The following is a 19,732-nucleotide window of genomic DNA, read 5'->3' as shown; positions in this document are numbered from 1 at the left end:
TAGCTATTTATTTCACTGTTAAAATATCCAAATTATTATTAGTAATGATAATCAAAACAGATTTAAAAGCACATTAATTTTTTTCATTAATCTAAATTTATAATTTTTATTTAACAAAACTTTATATTCAATTCATGAATCTAGAGATATTCTATATATATTATTGCCACCGTAAAATCTTTTCACTATCCCTAAGGATTGTTAGTGCTATACTGTATGAGGATTATCTAATATCGAATATTACATGAACAATCAAGTGAACTAATCAAAGCCAGCATAGTCACATGGGCTAAATCAAGTTAAATATCAATCAGTCTCGGGAAGTCCTGATGTTTTGATACTAAGCCAAACGTTAGCCATTAATAATCGAGCCTATTATTATTATTAATTAGTAAATATAGCATAATAATAGACCAATTATTAACGGCGATCATTTGGCTTACCAAACAAGTTATATGCAAAATGAATTACAAAGCAAAACTTATTAATTGTAAAGTAGAGAAAATTCTTTTGCTATATAGTAGGGAATGATAAATGCAGTTGTTTGTGCCTTAGTATTTTTACCACAAAGAAGTAACCTGGAATGGGAATTATCATACAATAAATAAATATATGCTGGTAAATATTTTGGCAGCATAATTTTATAAGAATGGATTAATAAACTTTTTATAATAGAATAAAAATAATGGTGGTAACCATTGGTACTTTTGATTCATTAAAGTCAATCATAACCTAGCTATAAGGAGAGCTAGATGAAAAGTTGAAATGCCTAAGCAGGAAATAAAAATGATGCACCTCCTTAGACTAATTTCCATCAATGCACATCTATTTTCTGCTGATATATGACTTGTTACATGTGTGCTATCATCACTGGACTAACATGAAAATTAGTAAGTAATTTTTTTAAAATGCTCTCTTCTAGACTTCTGGAATGGGTTTTTTTAATGCTCGGCAAAATGCAAATACCCCCCAACTACCCACATTTGCTAGATGCCCTTGTGCAAACATATAATTTGCAGTAATTTGTGAACTCTGAATGAGAGATTTGCCACCTCAGAGTTACAGACCCTCCCGTACAAGCAAAAATGTCAACGAAACCATACCTGTACATGCAACCCTTGACGAGATATTCACCTCCAAAGATCAGTTTTTTTACTGTGAACCAGTCCTAATGCATGTAATCATGCACTTTGGAGTTCACTGTCACTAATTTACCATAATGTCCGTGTGGGAGCAAGCTGCCACATCCCTAAAACTATATATCATCAAATATTACACAAACAATCAAGTGAACTAATCAAAGCCAGCATAGTCACATGGGCTAAATAGTTAAACACAATAGTCTTAGTGGAGGAACATAACGCAACCCCCAATTGCCCGCATCCCGAAAGTAGGACGATTTCGGGGACTATATCTTGTAAAGGAGATATGTTTCCTTTGACTTTTTTGCTCCTACAGGTAAGGCCTATAGATCGGATAAAGTCCCAACCATCTCGCTCAGAGGTAAAATTGTACCCAATTTTCTGAAGTCATAATGATCCCAGTAACATAACCAGGAAGATACCCAAGCTTCCTTTACCTTTGTAAATAAAAACATTAATAAAAAATCAAATAAACACAGGAAAAAATATTTGAACGCAGCCAACGCCCTTCTACACGAGCATATACGACATCAAAGTTTATTCTTTATCCACAGCAGTACAGAGGCGCGTAGGACATTCTAATTCGAATCATCCCTAAATATAGGTTCTAGTTACGCGCTACCGGTGCAGATTATAAGTCGGTCGAGCCCGTAATATAGCAATTATTTAAATTATCATGGAATAAAATAAAACTTTGCAGCTTTCAGAATAATAATCCACTTTTAACATTTTTTATAAAGTTCTTTTCTTTTCCTTTCAGTTCATTAATTCTATTCCAACTTTTTTTTTTTAAACAAAATTTTATTACATTGCCTAATGTAAATTATTCCATTAATACATAAGCAAATGTTAAAAAAATGATTATATTTGGCATAATATTTTAATGATTTATTTTCCTGTCAAAAATATCAAGAATCAATCAATCTGTCAGAATTATTGAACACAACTAAAATAAACCTTCTTTATTTAGCACTTGTGTATAAAGCATTGTTTTTTTCTTTTTCTCATGCATTTTTTTCATCCATATTCATTAAACTCTTCTTAATTGCAGCATGATGAGAAGTAGAATGAAATGTACAAGTAAAAAAAAAAAAAAAATATATATATACATACATATAAACATTAATTTTTTTCATTAAAAAAATCGATTAAACAGTTTCTTATTTAATAAAGAATCGTGCAAAGTATAAAACGTCAAAGTAAAAATAATTTTTCAATATTTAAAAATAATTCATGCAATATTTAATAAAACGAGGAGAAATCCCATATAAAAATCTACCTGAGCTTCTGCAGCTTCTGTCAGAGGAGTTTGTGTATTAGCGGCAACCCAGGCTTCGGCAAATGTTTCCATTACTGAATGGAAATCCATTCTTTCGAATCCTTTTTCAACAGTAAATAAATTCGGTATATTTTTTCCTCTTTCAAAAACTTTCACTTCTTCCAGTTGTTCAATGGTTTGTTTGTGGCGCCACCAAACAGATATAAAATATTTTTCTAAAATCCATCGCCACTTGTCCATAACCCGTTAAAGCTGTCTCTTATATAAAATTTAACGCGTATCGATATTTTCTTTCTTTCCGTAATTAATAAACGTTTTAAAACGTCATTTAACATATAATTATTAATATCTATATTATATTAATCGAATATATAATTTATCGATTTTTCGAAAATTTAAAAATTTACGAAATCAATTTAAAATTTTTATAATAACGTTAAAATGTTAATTTCTTTAATATTTTAACGTATTCGTAAATTATAAGTTTCGTTCGAAATTTATTTAGTCGAATTTTTAAAAATGGGTCGCGTTTTAATTCGTTAATTAAATATTTTTTTTTTTTTTTTTGTGACTGGAATGGTAGGTGGCGCTATGATTTTTCCCGCGAAAATTTTCTTAACAACGTGACTTGTTATTGTTTCTTGGTCTAAGTTTGTACGTCATTTTCATTTAACAATTTAAGTATTTATCGAATGAATATATAATTTGGCAAGGATTGTTTAAGTGTTTCGAGAAGACAATATGGCACTCGATGTTGATCAGCGTATCAGAGATATTCAGAGAGAATATCTTGATTTTTTGGATGACGACGTAATGAAGTTTAAATGTAAGGAATTTATATTTAATATTATCTAATTATTAATTTTATAATATAATATTATAGGTGGATCAGGGTTATTACAGTCAGTGTGTTAAAGATATGATTACGAATAACGGATGTCGTCTTATTGTTAATATTAATGATCTCAGAAAGAAGAATCCTAAACGAGCTCAGGAGTGAGTATTATTTTGAATGTTATATATTAATCTAAAAAATTAATATGTTGATTAGTGAAGATATTTGTTTTATTTAATAAGAAAAAAATCTAGTTATCTGCCTCTCGGATATAAATAGGAATAAAGTTTTCTCATAAACAAATTTTTAAAATTTTTTAATACTAAAAAAACGCCCCATGTATAAAGGATGGACTTTTACTGATTAATGTTACCTTAGGTGACAAGATGGCGGCTCGTCTCCGATTCCAGCAAGGAAACAGTGGGACGCACGTTTCTAACCTAACCTAACCTATTCTAATAAATTACCATAATTATTAGCAACCAAATTATTAGAATAGGTTAGGTTAGGTTAGGTTGTGCGTCCCACTGTTTCCTTGCTAGAATCGGAGATGAGCCGCCATCTTGGCACTTAAGATAACATTAACCCTTTTACCGATTATTAGTAATTATGGAATTAATTTTTTAAATAAAATTAGATTTTTTTGGTAATTATTTTTATTAAGTACATTTTTTTCTTAATTTTATTTTAAAAAGAAGAATATTTAATAAACATTTTCAAAACAGAATTTTTTCTGGATGACCTGCATATAAAGTGTTATAAACAAAAAATCATAAGACTACTTATCAACTGTGCCCCATTCGAGATGCTGTTGCTTCAGCTCGTTAGTGAGCTGCACATTGGACTGCAGACACACAAAGCATTTGGTGTGACCTCACTTTGACATCATTTGGTCGTATGACTAAATGATGTCAAATGGGATGATAACAAAATTTCTCCTGATTCCAATTCTGTCAAAAACTCCTGATTCTTTTGAATACTTTCTAAAGTTTATTTTAGTTTAGAAAAATTAATGATTTACATTATTAGCACAGTACATTTGTTAACTTAATTAATATACATTAAGCTTAAGAATGGAAAATGATTAAGAAATCCAGAATCAATCTTATGAAATAAACGTGAAAATTCTCCATTTATGTATGGATACACATGCTATTTTGATGTTCTACGAAATAAATTTGTAATCTTATTTTGGATGAAGTTAATATTGCCACCCTATCTCCGAAGAAATTGCAGCTAATTCCCTTTTACTTGATGAATTATCCCATTGTGTCATGTAGAATTGTCATCTTTGGAAAGTGCTTCATTGGCCAATGCAATGACTGGGGGAGGGGAAAGTAAATGAGAAGATGCACTTTTTTCACTCTTTTCGCAAGGGACATGCTTTGTAAATGATTTAACTCCGTCATATTTAATACTAAATAAAGTTTGGCAAATGATGCAATGAGCCGAACAAATATCATTATTGTGAGTTAACTGATTTTTTAATTCATTAACTTGAGCCATGATTATCTAGACCAGCGGTTCCCAACCAGTGGTCCGCAAGGGCTAAAATATGGTCTGCGAAAGTTTTAAAACTTTTATTCATTTTAAATTATTATTCTCTTGTTACGCGGGCCCGCCCGGGCGGATCAGCGCTGCGCGCCGATGAGTAGGTAGTGACCAGGGAAGGGCAAGTGATTGACGTAACAGTATGGTACGAGCCGGTCAGCCAATCGTACGCTTTCTTTTGTGTTGCTCAGCGGTGTCAGTGATCCTATTTAGCTGTCCCCATGTTTCTTTATGCAGTGCTTGAGAAGCGCTTTACAGCGAACACACTGAAACTGGTTTCTAATTGGCCAACATTGCGCGTGACGTCATTTCGCTACACTTTCGCTGCATAAAGAAACGGCCTGTTTAGTGGTTTGACCGGATATGTAGTGAACTGACCGTCAACATTCTTATCAATATATGATTTATGTAAAAGAGGTAAGTACACACTTTTCTATGTTAAACTCTTTTAATCACAAGTAGGGATTACAAAAGGGAATATAGGCGTGAGTATACCTATGTAGAGTACGTGTGTATTACAAAAGGCTCACAACAGTTAGGTATTCAACGAAATGTAGTGTGCCTAATTAGAAAATCACATTACAAAGCAATATGCAATTAAAAATAAAGATAATAAAAGTATATTTACTATTATAATGAATAAACTGATAAAGTTATTTAAAACTGCTTTCTGATGTCGAAAAAGACATTCAATAGTTTCTTAATTTAACCGATTTGGATAGATTTTATTATATATATGTTTAATTAAGTCGGGGGTCGGAAATTGCAATAAAAATGTCATTTTTGAAAAATATTTTAAAATATTTAGAAATATAAGGCCAGCTAGTATTCACCCTACTTTTGACCTTTCACCTCCTGAGACTTCTATGGAAATGTCCTGGACAAGACGACACCAGATGTTCTCAAGGTAATGGAGCTGTAAACAATGACTGGTCAGTGTCAGATTTCACAGAAAAGCGAAACAAAAAAAAAAAATAATAATAATAATAATAAACTTTGAAGCTTTCTCTTCAAAATTAACGCATTCTTTTCGTTTTTTTCAGTTTTAAGTATTTGTTATGTTTAATTAAAAATCCCTGAATCAAAATATGCAAACGGGTTAAATTTATTATGAAAAAGTACATTATTTTTACGCTTTTGCTTGTTATATTTGATTACATTTTTGTTTTATTTTCAGAAAATGGCACCTAAGAAAAAATACGATAATAGTTACATTAAATTTGGATTTACTTCGATAGAACGTAATGGAGAAATAAAACCACAGTGCGTTATATGCACAACCGTTCTAGCGAACGAAGCCTTGAAGCCAGCGAAATTAAAACGCCACTTAGAAACAGTCCATCCTAATTTCTCTGACCGACCACCAGAATTCTTTGAAGGAAAATTAGAGAATTTAAAAAAAATGAAACTCGGGCCTAGTGGTACAAGATTTGTGTCATCAGAGAAAACATTAGTAGCGTCGTTTGAGATATCAAAATTGATAGCGCAATCAAAAAAGCCTCATACAACAGGAGAAACATTAGTGAAGCCTTGTTTGATAAAAGCTGTTGAAGAAGTTTTAGGGTTAGAAGCCAAAAAAAAAAATACAAGATATATCTCTATCGAACAACACTGTGAAAGCTCAAATTGAACTGATGTCAAATGATATTGAGGAGCAACTTGTTTCAAAAATTAAAAAATCGCCATGTTTCGCTTTGCAGTGTGATGAATCGACTGACATTTCTAATTGTTCTCAGTTACTTGTATTTGTCCGCTTTTTAGATAACGACAACATAATCAAAGAAGAATTATTGTTTTCTCAGGAATTGGAAATGACATCAAAAGGTATCGATGTCATGAACATAATAACTGAATATTTTCAGAAACATAACATTATGTGGGAAAAGCTAGTTGGTTTCTGTACGGATGGCGCTCCAACAATGTTAGGATCATGTTCTGGTCTAGCAACGTTAATAAGACAGAAGAATCCTTCGGTATTAACAATGCATTGTATCATACATCGCCAGGCATTAGCTTCCAAGACTCTTCCTAAATGCCTTAATAATACAATGCAATTGGCCATAAAAGTGGTAAATGTTATCAAAAGCAGCGCCTTAAATACACGCATTTTTCAAAAACTATGCACTGAAACGGACTCTGACCATGAGAACCTTCTCTTTCACACAGAAGTTCGTTGGTTGTTGAAAGGTAACATGCTGGGAAGATTACACGAACTCAGAGGAGAGGTTGAGTTGTTTCTAGGTGAGAAAAAAATGAATGATTTACTAAAGCAGTTTTCTGATCTGACATCTCAGATACATTTGGCTTATCTTGTGGATATTTTCACACACTTAAATAAGTTGAACTTGCAATTGCAAGGTTCTGGAAACAGACATTTAGAAGGCGTTGCAAATATATTTATCTTTGAAGATAAACTTCGTGCCTTTATTTGCAAACTTCAATTATGGATAGGTAAAATTGGCGAAGACAATTATTCTGCATTTGAGACATTAAAAGCACTCATTGATGATAAAAAGTGACACGATTAGGACAAACATACAAGGAAACATTAAGAGTCATCTGCAAATGTTGGCTGATGAATTCAATCGTTACTTTCCAGAATATAACAATACAGAAGCTAACGTTCACCAAAAACTGATTCGCAACCCTTTTAGCACTAATGTTGAAGAAGTTGCAGAAGAAATCCAGGAAGAGCTTATTGAATTCCAAAATGATAGGAACCATAAGGATGCATATGAATCTGAACATCTGGAGCAGTTTTGGTGTAAAAAAGCAATTTCATACACTAAAATTTGAGAAATCGCCTTGCGCTATCTTATGCTTTTCTCCACAACTTATTTATGTGAACAAGCGTTTTCTGCTCTGCTGGTAATTAAAAACAAGTGCAGGAATCGATTGAAAGTAAGTGATGATATGCGTGTATCTTTGAGCAGTAATATTAGCCCCAGGATTATCGAACTTGTACAGAAGATGCATGCTCAAAAATCACATTGATACAACTAAATTTAATTTTTACTAAAAATGTTGTTTTCTGTTATAATAGTACTGTTAAAGCATGTTACTTGAGTTTAACGATTACTTATGTTAAAAGTTTTGACTAAAGTTTATTTTTCTTAAACCTTGTGGTCCGTGATGACAACAATGAAATCAAAGTGGTCCCTGGTCAAAAAAAGGTTGGGAACCGCTGATCTAGACTGACTCATCTTGAAAAATCAATTTTTAAAACTCAAAATGACAATAAAAATAGTGCAAACAAGTAATTTTACTCAGAAACACACAAATTGGATTTTAAAATTTAATGTATTATGGCATCATCTATGGAATCATAACAAAAATCTTTATAATTACAATGAGAAAGTTGTTTTATCATTAAAAGTAAATATACTAAATATTAAAAATAATTTTACATATTTTTCAATTAAAATATAATTTTGTTTACTTAAAATGTTTTGCTGGCTGCCAGCCTTGATTCGAAACTAGATAGCTTGATAGTTTAATTAATGTTAACTTGTTTATAATTAAAAATTTTAAAAAGCAGGCAAATTTATGAAACAAAAATTAATTTTCTTATAAAATGTGGAAGAATCATTTTTAAGAATCGGAAATCGTAATGAGATTTTCTCATTTCCTATTCTGATTCCAATAGCCAGAAAATATCTGATTTTTCCAATTCCCAATTCCAGTTCTGATTAGTTGTCCCATCACTAGTGACTACATCTCTGATGTGTTTCTGTACAACTTATTTTTCTTGTGGAAGAATTCATTCTTTTACACTATTCTTTGCAGGCATCACAAGATAGAACAGTGACATCTTATACCTAACATGCGATTACTTCTTTTGTGACTCCAAACAGCCCGCAGACCACACTCAATCTCGTGCAATCCGTTTTTAGGGGACTGTATTAGCGAAGAGTCGCTTGTAGAAGTATAGTTCCTTTGAGACCTTTTTGCTCCTGTGGATATGCTCTACGGCTCTGATAAGGTCCCAACTGTCTCATTCAGAGCTTGAATTGAGCCGAATTTTAGGTGTAGGGGAATTTTTTGTTTTGTAGTTAGTTTTATGAAACTTAGTATTTAACAATATTCCCGTTTTATGCCAGAGACGATTTTGTGTCAAAATGTTGATATTTTTAATCAAATAATTAATGAATTTTTATGTCTTAGATATAGGCTCAAAAACCAGTTTTTTACTTGGGAAAACCTGGTTTTCAAATTATACAAATTTCTTCAAAAAACTGAGTTTTAAAAACCGACAAATCCTAGTGGAAACAATACAATAGAAAGTATATAGAAAATTGAAATGAAGACATTGAAATATTGTTGTTTTCTTGTATATTGTATATTTTTATATTTATGTATTATTGTATTGTATTTATATATATAATAAAAACAAAACAAATGTCCCACTGGACAAAAAGATCAGAAAATACAAAAACAATAAAAAAGCAGCCAAAAATAGCAGATTGGAGTAAATCCGCACTTAAGTTTAAATAAATTAATTACAAGAAGATCTTGTTAAATATAATTTGTCATTCACAATGAAATATTTAACAAGATTTTATATTTTTACAGGCTTTTAGAAAATTCATTTGAAGAACTTGTTGCATTTCAAAGAGCATTGAAAGAACTTATTTCCGGTGTAGATACTACATATGCAAAGCAGTTTGAAGAATTTTATATTGGATTGGAAGGAAGGTTTGTATATTTTTTAAATTTGTTCAATAAATGTATAGGTTTTGATTTTAATTTTGAATTGCTTAATATGAGAAACAGAAAGTCCTAAAAGAACATTAGTTTATTGAACGATTTGATATGATTTGTCTGAATATTATGTATCTATCATTACAGACTAGCATCATCATATTATATACTTTTTGTTACACATAACATCATGAAATGCTACTTTAAAAATTTTAACAATTTCTCATTTAAAGAAGAATGCTCATTCACTAATTGGAACTTTTAACTGAGAATTGTTTCAAATTTTTAATTTAACAAAGAAGCAAAAGAAAACAGTTCAAAACTTTTCTAAATTCTAGTAGTAAAACTATATTTTTAATATATTTTATCAACTTCCTATCCTTAAATCTGTATCTGAAAAAATAAGTTTGTAATTAATGTTAATGAAATAAAGTGTTAAAATTATTTTTATCGTAGATAATTTAATTCCATTAAAATTTTGGTAATTACAAAATGTTGATTTAATATTATAAATACCTTTTCCAAATAAAAATGTACAATTTCATTAAAAGTTTCATTATAGTTTCGGATCGAGACATGTAACACCTCGTACCCTACATGCTCGCCAGCTTGGAAGCATTGTTTGCGTAGAAGGAATTGTAACAAAATGTATGTATTTTCAGTAAAGATAATATAAACTTTAATGTAATATAATTTATAAAGTAATATAAACTTTAATTCTATTAAATTTAATTTAGGTTCTTTGGTTCGTCCTAAAGTTGTCCGTAGTGTTCATTATTGTCCAGCAACAAACAAAACTTTAGAAAGAAGATATACTGATTTGACTTCATATGAGGCTTTTCCGTCGAGTTCTGTTTATTTGACAAAGGTTACATTTACATTCAAAATTATCATTAATTGTTAGTTATTTATAATGTATAAATAACTAAATTTCAATATAATACAATATATAGTAGAACCCTGTTAAAAAGTTTTTCAAAGGACCACAGTAAAAATATTTCTTAGGCAGAAACTTCTTATGCAGGAATTGTAAAAAAAAAAATAAATTTTTATTTGTATATTCAGTTTTTTACCAATATGAAGGTAATATATTGTAATGTAGTGTAACATATAGTACCTGTAAAATATACTAAGATCCATTAACTGTAGCAGGTGCTTTATGGTGCACATATGGTGTCAATATAACATGTCAACAGTTAATGGACATCACCAGATAGGGAGTATGGTCAAAACAGTATGATCCTAGCTAAATTAGTGACCATCTCAGGTGTGCAGGTGTTTGATATACAATATGTTGAACATCTGGAGTTGCTTTATTAAAACTTTACTATTTTTTATGTGTTAAAGTTATGGTAAGGTAAAAGATTACAATTTGTCTCCAATGGAAACTTCTTAAGTGGGTCAAATATCATCAGTGGGCCTGATATTTTGGAATTTCTTACCTGGGAAACTTGTTATGTGAAAAATTTTAACACACATCGTATAGTGTAAATGTTGGAACTGAAAAATTTAGTCATGTGGGAAAACCTTTCATGCAGAAACTTCTTAAACAGGTTCTACCATATATATATATATGAATATATAGAATTATGATTGCCATGCTGGGTACTATTATTATTAGCAAATAAATGCAAATTTCGGTACTATTAACAGTAATTAGATAATTAATGTATTTGGATAATTAAACTGTTTAATGGACTGAATAGTTTTTCACTACAAAGCGTGCTTCTATCAGCAATAAGTTTAATTAGATAATTTAGAAGGAACTGTATAAAAGACTTCAAATAGCATAATTACAACATATATATTAAATGAAAGATGCAAGTTTCAGTTCTATTTTAGGCTGTCACTTTTTTTGGCTTTCAAATTATCTCATTTTTAATCAAACATCTTTACTATACCCAATACATGTAAAGATATACACCAACCAAAGCCGAATATAATCGGGCGAGAAATGGCTATAATACTAATAATTTAATAGACAATTTGGCATTAGAGGTAGACGTTAGGCGCCATCTCTTAATAAATTTAATAATTACAATTAACTAAATAATTTAAATAATTAAGCTATATAAGCTATAACCGTCGATGGTTATAGCTTATATATGCTGGAAGAGGAGATCGAGTCGAAGGTCCAGGTAGCGTAACTAGTAACATGTCTGCAAGGATAGCAGAAGTTGCAGGTTCGAGTCCCGTTTTGGGCTGATTCTTTTCTTCCAGTAATTCTAAATTATTATTTAAATTATTTAATTAATTGTAATTATTAAATCTATTAAGAGATGGCGCCTAACGTCTACCTCTAATGCCAAATTCTCTATTAAATTATTAATATTATAGCCATTTCTCGCTTGATTATATTCGGCTTTGGTTGGTGTATATCTCATTTTTGAAATTTATAAGCAGATATCAGCATGCTAATCTATTTTGTAAAGTTGTTCAATCATTAAATAATTTAATTAGTTTAAATAATTTTCAAAAAATCATGAAATATTTGACAAAATTTGATATCTGAAATTTACAAAAGAAAAATTTCAGAAAGCTAGAAGTTAGAAATATGAGATAAAAGAGGGTTAATGTTACCTTAGGTAGCCAAGATGGCAGCTTGTCTGTAATTCCAGCAAGGAAACAGTGGGATTTATGTTCTAACCTAACCTAACCTATTCAAATAAATTATCATAATTATTAGCAACCAAATTATTAGAATAGGTTAGGTTAGATTAGAACGTGCGTCCCACTGTTTCCTTCCTGGAATTAGAGACGAGCCGCCATCTTGGCTACCTAAGGTAACATTAACCTAAAAGAGTACGTAAATACAGACTATACAAGAACTAATGTAAAATTGGATTAAAATGCATCCGTTTTTCCATATGTTATAATGAAGTATGGATGAGATATTGGACCAGTTACAAGTATGGTACTCCATTTTTCTCCAAAATTATAAAAACGTATGAATAAAATCAAATTAAAAGAAATTTTAATTGCTTATCAAAAGAAAATTTATATTACTTTCATGTTTTTCATATAAAAAGCTTCTCTGGTTCAAAATTTAATCCAAATAGTCCTCTTTTATATTGAATCTGGCTGTATAGATCTAAATGATGATCTTATAAAAATAAAAATTAAAAAATCTGGGATGAAATATATTGAAAAAATACTTTACAAAATTTTGTTCCGTATTGTTTTAATTTTTATTTTTACAAAGAAGTTTTTACAAGAATCTTATGCCAATGGAACTTGTAAACAATTTGTGGAAGTATAGATGGAGAAGAGCCTATAAAGAAAGGTCAACTCTGCTAGTGTTGTGATCTGACAGTTATGAATGGATGTTTAGACCAGCATTTCTCAAACTTTTTCTCATGTGACCCAATTTGTAATGGTTTTTCAACTTAAATACTGTATTTATAATATAAAAATTTTTAAAAACCTGCTAAATTGGAGTTATTGTATATTATATAGCAAAATAAAATTATGCGTCGCTGATAATAACTTTATGCGTGAAATGTAATATCGAGTACATTTCCATTAAGAGTGGTTCAGATCAATTTCAAATTGTAACAAATAATTGACTTCAATTTCAGTTTTTATTATTGAAATTTAACTATTAAAAAATATAAGACTGATGATTGTAAATAAAAAAAGACTTTTTCAAAATTATTCAGGAGTCTATTTTACTTTGAAAAATATTACAAGCTTTTTAAAAAAGGATTCATTAATACACCGTCACCAACAAAAACCTTTTATCAGTGTTGTAATCGGCAGAAACACACTAACATTTTCGGCCTCCACCGAGGCTTGCTTCAGGTTGAGAACTAAATGCCATCTCAGACTGCCAGAATGATGCTGCCCAAGTTATAAACATAGCACGTGTCGCATTTCACCCCTCTGCCTGGCACTGTTCGAAGAATTCGAACAGGTACCTCCACGCATGCGCGATCGTTTCCCCATTCATTGGATCGGATTCATTAAGTTTATTTTTTTTTTGATAAACTTAATGAATCCTTTTTTAAAATGTACTTTTCAGATTATAAGAAGATTTTATCAGTTTTACTTTGTATATATACAAAAAAGAATCATTTCTTAATCTTGTTTTTCCAAAATTCATACGTTATTCATTTTTTAAAATTTATTGTTATGTATGACAATAAACCTAAAAGTTTGAATAAATGAGGAAATATTTTCAAAATCATTGCATCTTAAATAGCTTCGTGACTATGACCTTACATAAAATATCTATTTTGATGTTCTATTGTTCTTAATTCTTTGAGAATATTTCAGTAATACAAGTATTTCTGCGGAAGGCAGCATTATTTTGCAACCCATTGAAATTTGAACACGACCCATAGTTTGAGAAACGCTGGTTTTAATGACTAAATATTAGAAAATCTGTACATATTGGAAAATAGAATTATTTAAAATGAAAGGAACCATTATTTATATTTATTAATTTTTTGAATATGAATATATATTGCTTTTAATAGAGTAATAAATAAATACACAATACTAAAATATTCTCAAGTGTTCTTAAAATGTTCTTTAATGCCTTTTTTTATGTGAATTTTTCTCTTGAATCAGTAAAATTGTTGTCTTGACATCCAGTCTATGTATTTAAGTTACTTAACAGGTCTACCAAGTTCACGAAGGTGAGTTTTTAAGCTTAAAAGTACTTGAATATATTTTTAGTGTTGTGTATTTATTTGTTACGCCGTTGAAAGTAATATATAATCATCTACAATAAAGTGGATTTACACTTTACGTCTTTGACTATTTATATATCATAAAATTTAGGATGAAGATGGAAATGTTCTTGAAACAGAGTATGGTCTTTGTACATATAAAGACCATCAGACATTTTCTATTCAAGAAATGCCAGAGAAAGCTCCTGCTGGACAGCTTCCAAGAAATGTCGATGTTATTGCTGATGGAGATTTAGTTGATAATTGTAAACCAGGTGATCGTATTCAAGTTATAGGAACATATCGTTGTCTACCAGGGAAAAAAGGAGGATTTAGCACAGGAACGTTTAGGTAATACATTATTCATATTAATTGTTTCATTTATGTATATATATATTTGTTGTAAATATAAAATTTTGGTTACTTATTTGTTTTTGTTGTGAGGTTTTTGTTTTTAATTTTTAAGCTATTTTTCACTATAAAATAATAATAATAATAAATTAAAAATATGATTTAAAATTGCAACTTGGCATTGTGACTATGTCACAATAAATAATTGTTTGTGTTTAAAGAGTTAAATTTGAATACATCGACAAAAATTGTATTTCATAAATTGAATTAAATCTGTACATTAAAAGTTATACATTGCAAATAATTTTTCAATTTAGAAAATAGTGAGTATTTTGTATTTTTAAATTAGGTTTCCTCTAGAGCAGGAGTTTCCAACTTGTGTTTTGCAGAATTCTAGGGTTCTGCCAATAAAAATTTGGGGTTCCACAATAAAATCCACCGAGTCTAGTGATAAGTGAATGTGCCAGTGAAGATTTGGGATGTGGAGTGTAATTGTTCTAGTGTTGGAAGTCATCGTATGATGATGCGAGGACTGAATCCGAGACTATACATGTGCTAAAGTTATTTATAACTTTATGAACAGTGGGGACCAATTTATAAGTAAAAGAACAAACTGAAATCATGATATAATGTTTGACAAGGTAATGGAAACCATAAAAACAGTAAAACATAAACTTAAAGCTATAAGATCATTAAACAAATCATGACCTTAAAAAGGATCCAACATATTAACAAAAATACAATTGTTAAATCTGTATATATATTAAAAGCAAAATGTTCTGTCACCACTGCACACAAATAACATAAATTTAAAAATAAATTTGATTTACAATTAAAATATTTCAAAACAACTTGAAAATAATATTTTTAAAAACCATTTGAATTTTCAATTGATTTGATTTCAATTTTAATTAATAAATTTTGATTTTATTTTTAACTGTAGTTTTATTGTTTTACTTTCGGTTTTTGTTTTGGCGCAAAGTGGCTACCTAGTATGCTTTAATTCAATGATATCCGTTGGGTTCCAATGTGTGTCATTGTATGGGTTCCAACATTTTTTATTAAGGATAAAAGGGTTCTGTGATGAAAATAAGTTGGGAACTTCTGCTTTAGAGCTAGACTTCTGTAATTACATATTAGCCTTGAGTTCCAACATGGCAATAATAGGTTAGGCTTGTGAGGCAAAGCACATTATTTTCACAAGTAGATTACAGTAGACCCCTCTATAACACAGGTTCATATAACACGGATTCGTATAACACGGCAAAAAAATTGCGATCGTATTCGTATAACATGCTAAAAGAGACTCGTATAACACAGTAAAACATCATCGTCGATTCGTGTCACGACAGGATTGGTCAAATCTGGTCCAATAGCAGATATTGTACAAACCGTTGAGTTTAAACAAGCACTGGACCTACTAAAAAACATTTATTATTCAATGGCCATAAAAATTATATTTTTATTAATGGTGTCTCCAAAGTTAAGTTATTTTTCTGTGAAAAATTTGCTGATCAGGAAACATGTGTCCACCATTTGATGAGTCGCTCCATGACGAAAACAAGCTTATGTAATGGCACAGTGCACACTGTAAGTAATCTTACAATTTTTTGTTTATAGCATAGTTTATATGGATTATTCCCAAAAAATTATACGTGATTAGGAAATGTTGAGTCAAATTAGTCTAGAATCGATTAATTTTATGGAAGAAAACCTTTCAAACAGCCATAGCCCCTAAACTGCACATGTGCCGGACTGTGATTGGCTCATAGTATTTAAGTGACTCGTACAACACGGATTCATATAACCCGGAACATATCTACCCTGCTATAGGGGGGTCTACTGTAAACGTTAGATTAGTTTACTCAAGATTTGATGTCTTCATGAGTATCTGAGAGATCAAATCAAGAAATAATAGTTTGATTTGTACAGTATTATTCATACAGCATGAATTTGATATTAGTTTCAGAATGTTATAAATGTTACCATTAAATAAAAGTTTATATATTTAGTTAAAGAAAGTAATATTTTTTTTAAATTACAGGACTGTTTTAATTGCTAACAATATTAAACAAATAAGTAAAGAATTATCTCCTGCTATATATGCTGAAGATGTAAAGAAATGCAAACAGTTCAATAAGCGTCATAAGGTAAATTATAATTGTTATATTTTTAGATGCTTTAAGTTAAAACTTAGTTTTACAAATGACTCTACGAATCTTTAATGATTGAATTTAGCTATTACTCGTTAATAAATACTGCTAAGTGTAATTTTTCTAAAAACTCCTTCCTTAGTATATATATATAAAATTTTTACTTCAGATATCTTGTAATAAATAGTATTAAATCATAATAAAATACAAAATTATTATTATTATTATTATACTTGTATAAATTTCTTAGTTTTGTTTAAATATTAGTGTTTTTCTTTGGCTCTTTCTGTCCTATGGCACCAAGAAGGTTTTTTTTTTCATATACAATGTGAGTTCAGCCAGACCTACTATGGGGATAGTAGGTCTGGCTGAACTCACAATGTCTAGTTTCCCAATGTCTGGGACAGATCATCCTTAAAAAATTCTTGCAGGTAACGGCCCGAATTCAATTCCAGGTCTCCTGGTAGACTGATTCCCTAACTGCCTCAGACATTTGGCTATTGTAGTTTTAAGTAGCAGAAACATTATCTAGTAATAATTTTCCAACAAATTGTAATATGAAAATTATATAAAAACTTTATTCTTAAGATATTTGAAAATCTAAGAGAGAAATTATGTAAGATGGAAATCTACTTACCTGCTGTTTATTTTCTATTACATTGTTTTTATTGCATATCGTCGGTGGGCAGCGAGATTTGGCAATTTAATGCATCTCAAAAACATAATTTTTATATCAGTTCGACAATAAAAGTTAAACTGTACAAAGCCAGCAATTAGTTACCAAGAAAACCAAAAATAATTTAAATAGATTGCAATGTATGCATCCATTATCAATTTGTAGGAATAAATTATAATTAATATAATTTATTCAATTTACACAAATAATGATAAATTTTTTGATCTAACGATTGGCTCCATATAATATTTTCTTAATTTTTATTTTATTTAGACATTTTATAATTTTAAATAAGATTTTATGTACTTGACTTAACATGTTCACTAATCATAATATTTATGTAAAAATGTTAAAATAAGTTTTTGCTATTTCCTTTTTAGAAATATTAGGGCATGACACTGTTTGCGCCAATAAAAAATTAATATGCAGAATACTAATATAAAAACAATGGATAAAATATATTCCTTGGAGTATGAAATAAATGATCAAAATAAACTTTTTTCTTATAAACAAAAAGATTCCCTAAGTAACAATATAATTAAACTTTAAAGACACACATGAACATTCTCGGAATATTGGTGATGCAGTGCAGGATGTTTTGGAGTGTCTTTGTCACTAAATATGTTAATAAATGTTCAATTAAAAGATCAATTTTTAAAATTTATTGAAACTTATTAATTAAAACTCTTATTTTTTTTTTTTTTAGCAGGATATATTTGATATATTGGCTTCATCTTTGGCACCATCTATTCATGGTCATGAATTTATCAAAAAAGCTCTATTATGTATGTTACTTGGTGGTGTTGAAAAAACTTTACCAAATGGAACTCGTTTAAGAGGGTAGGTAAAATATGTTAATAGATATTCTTTATATGTTAATAGATATTCAATGAATAATTTTTTTATAAACTTTGAAAAACAACTTTGAAAAATATATGATACAGAACAAAAACTGTGTAAATTGTTTATATAGGAAAACCTCATTAAATTGAACTCAAATAGTTCAAAATCCTATTAGTTCATAACTATACTTTTGTCCCAGCTGGGGTATAGAGATTTACATGTTAAGAAATTTGGTTAGTTTGAAATACGGCTACTTCGAAATTTGAAGTGAAAATTCTGTACGAACTGTGATACGGGTATGTTAACTCATTTGTTTAGATCAAAGTGCTTCCATACTATAAGAGAACAATAGACAAAGAACAATTCTAATCTAGTCAATATGGCTTTGTTTTTACCGTAACAGTTTTGGGTGTCACCTTACCCATAGACTATCCTTTTTTCTCTTATCTCATAAAATATGTCTGGATTGCAAGATTGGGCTACAAGTAGCAGACTGAGGTATAGAGCTCTAGGCTACTACATTTGGGCAACTTATTACTTTTTGTGCTACATTAAAAATAATTTTCAACACATTTTGAGGAATTCTGCTTTACTTTTTATAAAACCTATCTGGAATCCTCAAGGTTCTCACTGGACATATGCTGTTTATCTGTGTTTTATGTATACAGGTATACCTCGAGTTATGTCGTTCTCGATTATACGTCGCTTGTCAAAAAAGTATATGGAAAAATAAGAATCAAGTTTGTCATTTTATTCGACTTTACATCCATCCGTCACAAATATTGAAGTCGTAATATCACTAGAAAAGCGTTAAAAGTGCATAAAATTATATTAAAATATGTACATTTACGGTAAATGTTAATATAATCATCATAAATTCTAGAGAACGAAACATGAAAACATCTGTGTTGTCATCTTAGATTAGATTACTTTTTTCTGTACTATATTAAAAAACTAAAATTTATTTGTTTGTAAACTTAAAATGGATTCTTATTAACCATATATTATTAAAAATGCATTTATAAATAAAATACAGAACTGGGAATTGTAATTTGTGGTTTAGCCTAGTGACAAGTAAATTCGACTTACGTTGCATCTCCTGGAACCAATTACCGATGTAAGGTGAGGTATACTTGTATTGTTATTAATTAATGAAAATAGTGTTCTGCATACATAACAGTATTTTGTTTGCTTAATAAATTACATCAGTTATGGCATACTGTACAGAAATATATAAATCTCAAATAATTTGAAGTTGTGATTATTTCGTCTCTTGAATTTCAAACTAATGAGGATTTCCTGTATTTATTTTATGTATCACAATGCGTCTCTTTCTTATGCACACACACACTCTGTGATAAGTAAAGTATATATGTACATATAAAATACATAAAATATAAATACTATTAGTACTTATTATACTAAAATATTTTTTTCACCTAAAACTAATTTTCACTTCTAGAAGCAATATCATCCATTGAGAAACACTGATTAGACCAAAAACAATATTTTTTTTTTAACAATTGTG

The 19,732-nt window shown here is 29.6% G+C and overlaps 2 protein-coding genes across 8 annotated transcripts in view; one reads left to right on the top strand and one right to left on the bottom strand.

Annotated features, from left to right (window-relative positions):
- Positions 1–2,760, bottom strand: part of LOC136988564 (DNA-binding protein SATB2-like) — a 36,676-nt gene extending 33,916 nt beyond the window's left edge. For 3 of the 6 annotated variants that reach the window (XM_067286461.1, XM_067286462.1, XM_067286463.1), the window contains exon 1: positions 2,422–2,758. In XM_067286461.1, coding sequence (XP_067142562.1) covers positions 2,422–2,661 — 240 coding nt within the window. In that variant the 5' untranslated portion in view covers positions 2,662–2,758. Of the gene's footprint in view, positions 1–2,421 lie in introns of all 6 variants that reach the window. The other 3 variants (XM_067286466.1, XM_067286464.1, XM_067286465.1) reach the window with 3 other exon arrangements.
- Positions 2,761–3,063: 303 nt separating this feature from the next.
- Positions 3,064–19,732, top strand: part of Mcm3 (minichromosome maintenance 3) — a 46,583-nt gene continuing 29,914 nt past the window's right edge. For both annotated transcript variants that reach the window (XM_067286416.1, XM_067286415.1), the window contains exons 1-8: positions 3,064–3,231; positions 3,305–3,417; positions 9,380–9,502; positions 10,071–10,156; positions 10,246–10,376; positions 14,294–14,532; positions 16,577–16,682; positions 18,068–18,201. In XM_067286416.1, coding sequence (XP_067142517.1) covers positions 3,163–3,231; positions 3,305–3,417; positions 9,380–9,502; positions 10,071–10,156; positions 10,246–10,376; positions 14,294–14,532; positions 16,577–16,682; positions 18,068–18,201 — 1,001 coding nt within the window. In that variant the 5' untranslated portion in view covers positions 3,064–3,162. The remainder of the gene's footprint in view (positions 3,232–3,304; positions 3,418–9,379; positions 9,503–10,070; positions 10,157–10,245; positions 10,377–14,293; positions 14,533–16,576; positions 16,683–18,067; positions 18,202–19,732) is intronic.

This window comes from Centruroides vittatus, unplaced genomic scaffold (genome assembly GCF_030686945.1).
Source record: "Centruroides vittatus isolate TY-2023 unplaced genomic scaffold, ASM3068694v2 scaffold_3315, whole genome shotgun sequence".
NCBI lineage: Eukaryota > Metazoa > Arthropoda > Arachnida > Scorpiones > Buthidae > Centruroides > Centruroides vittatus.
Note: the sequence above shows the minus strand (reverse complement) of the source record. Positions and strands in the feature narration are given on the sequence as shown.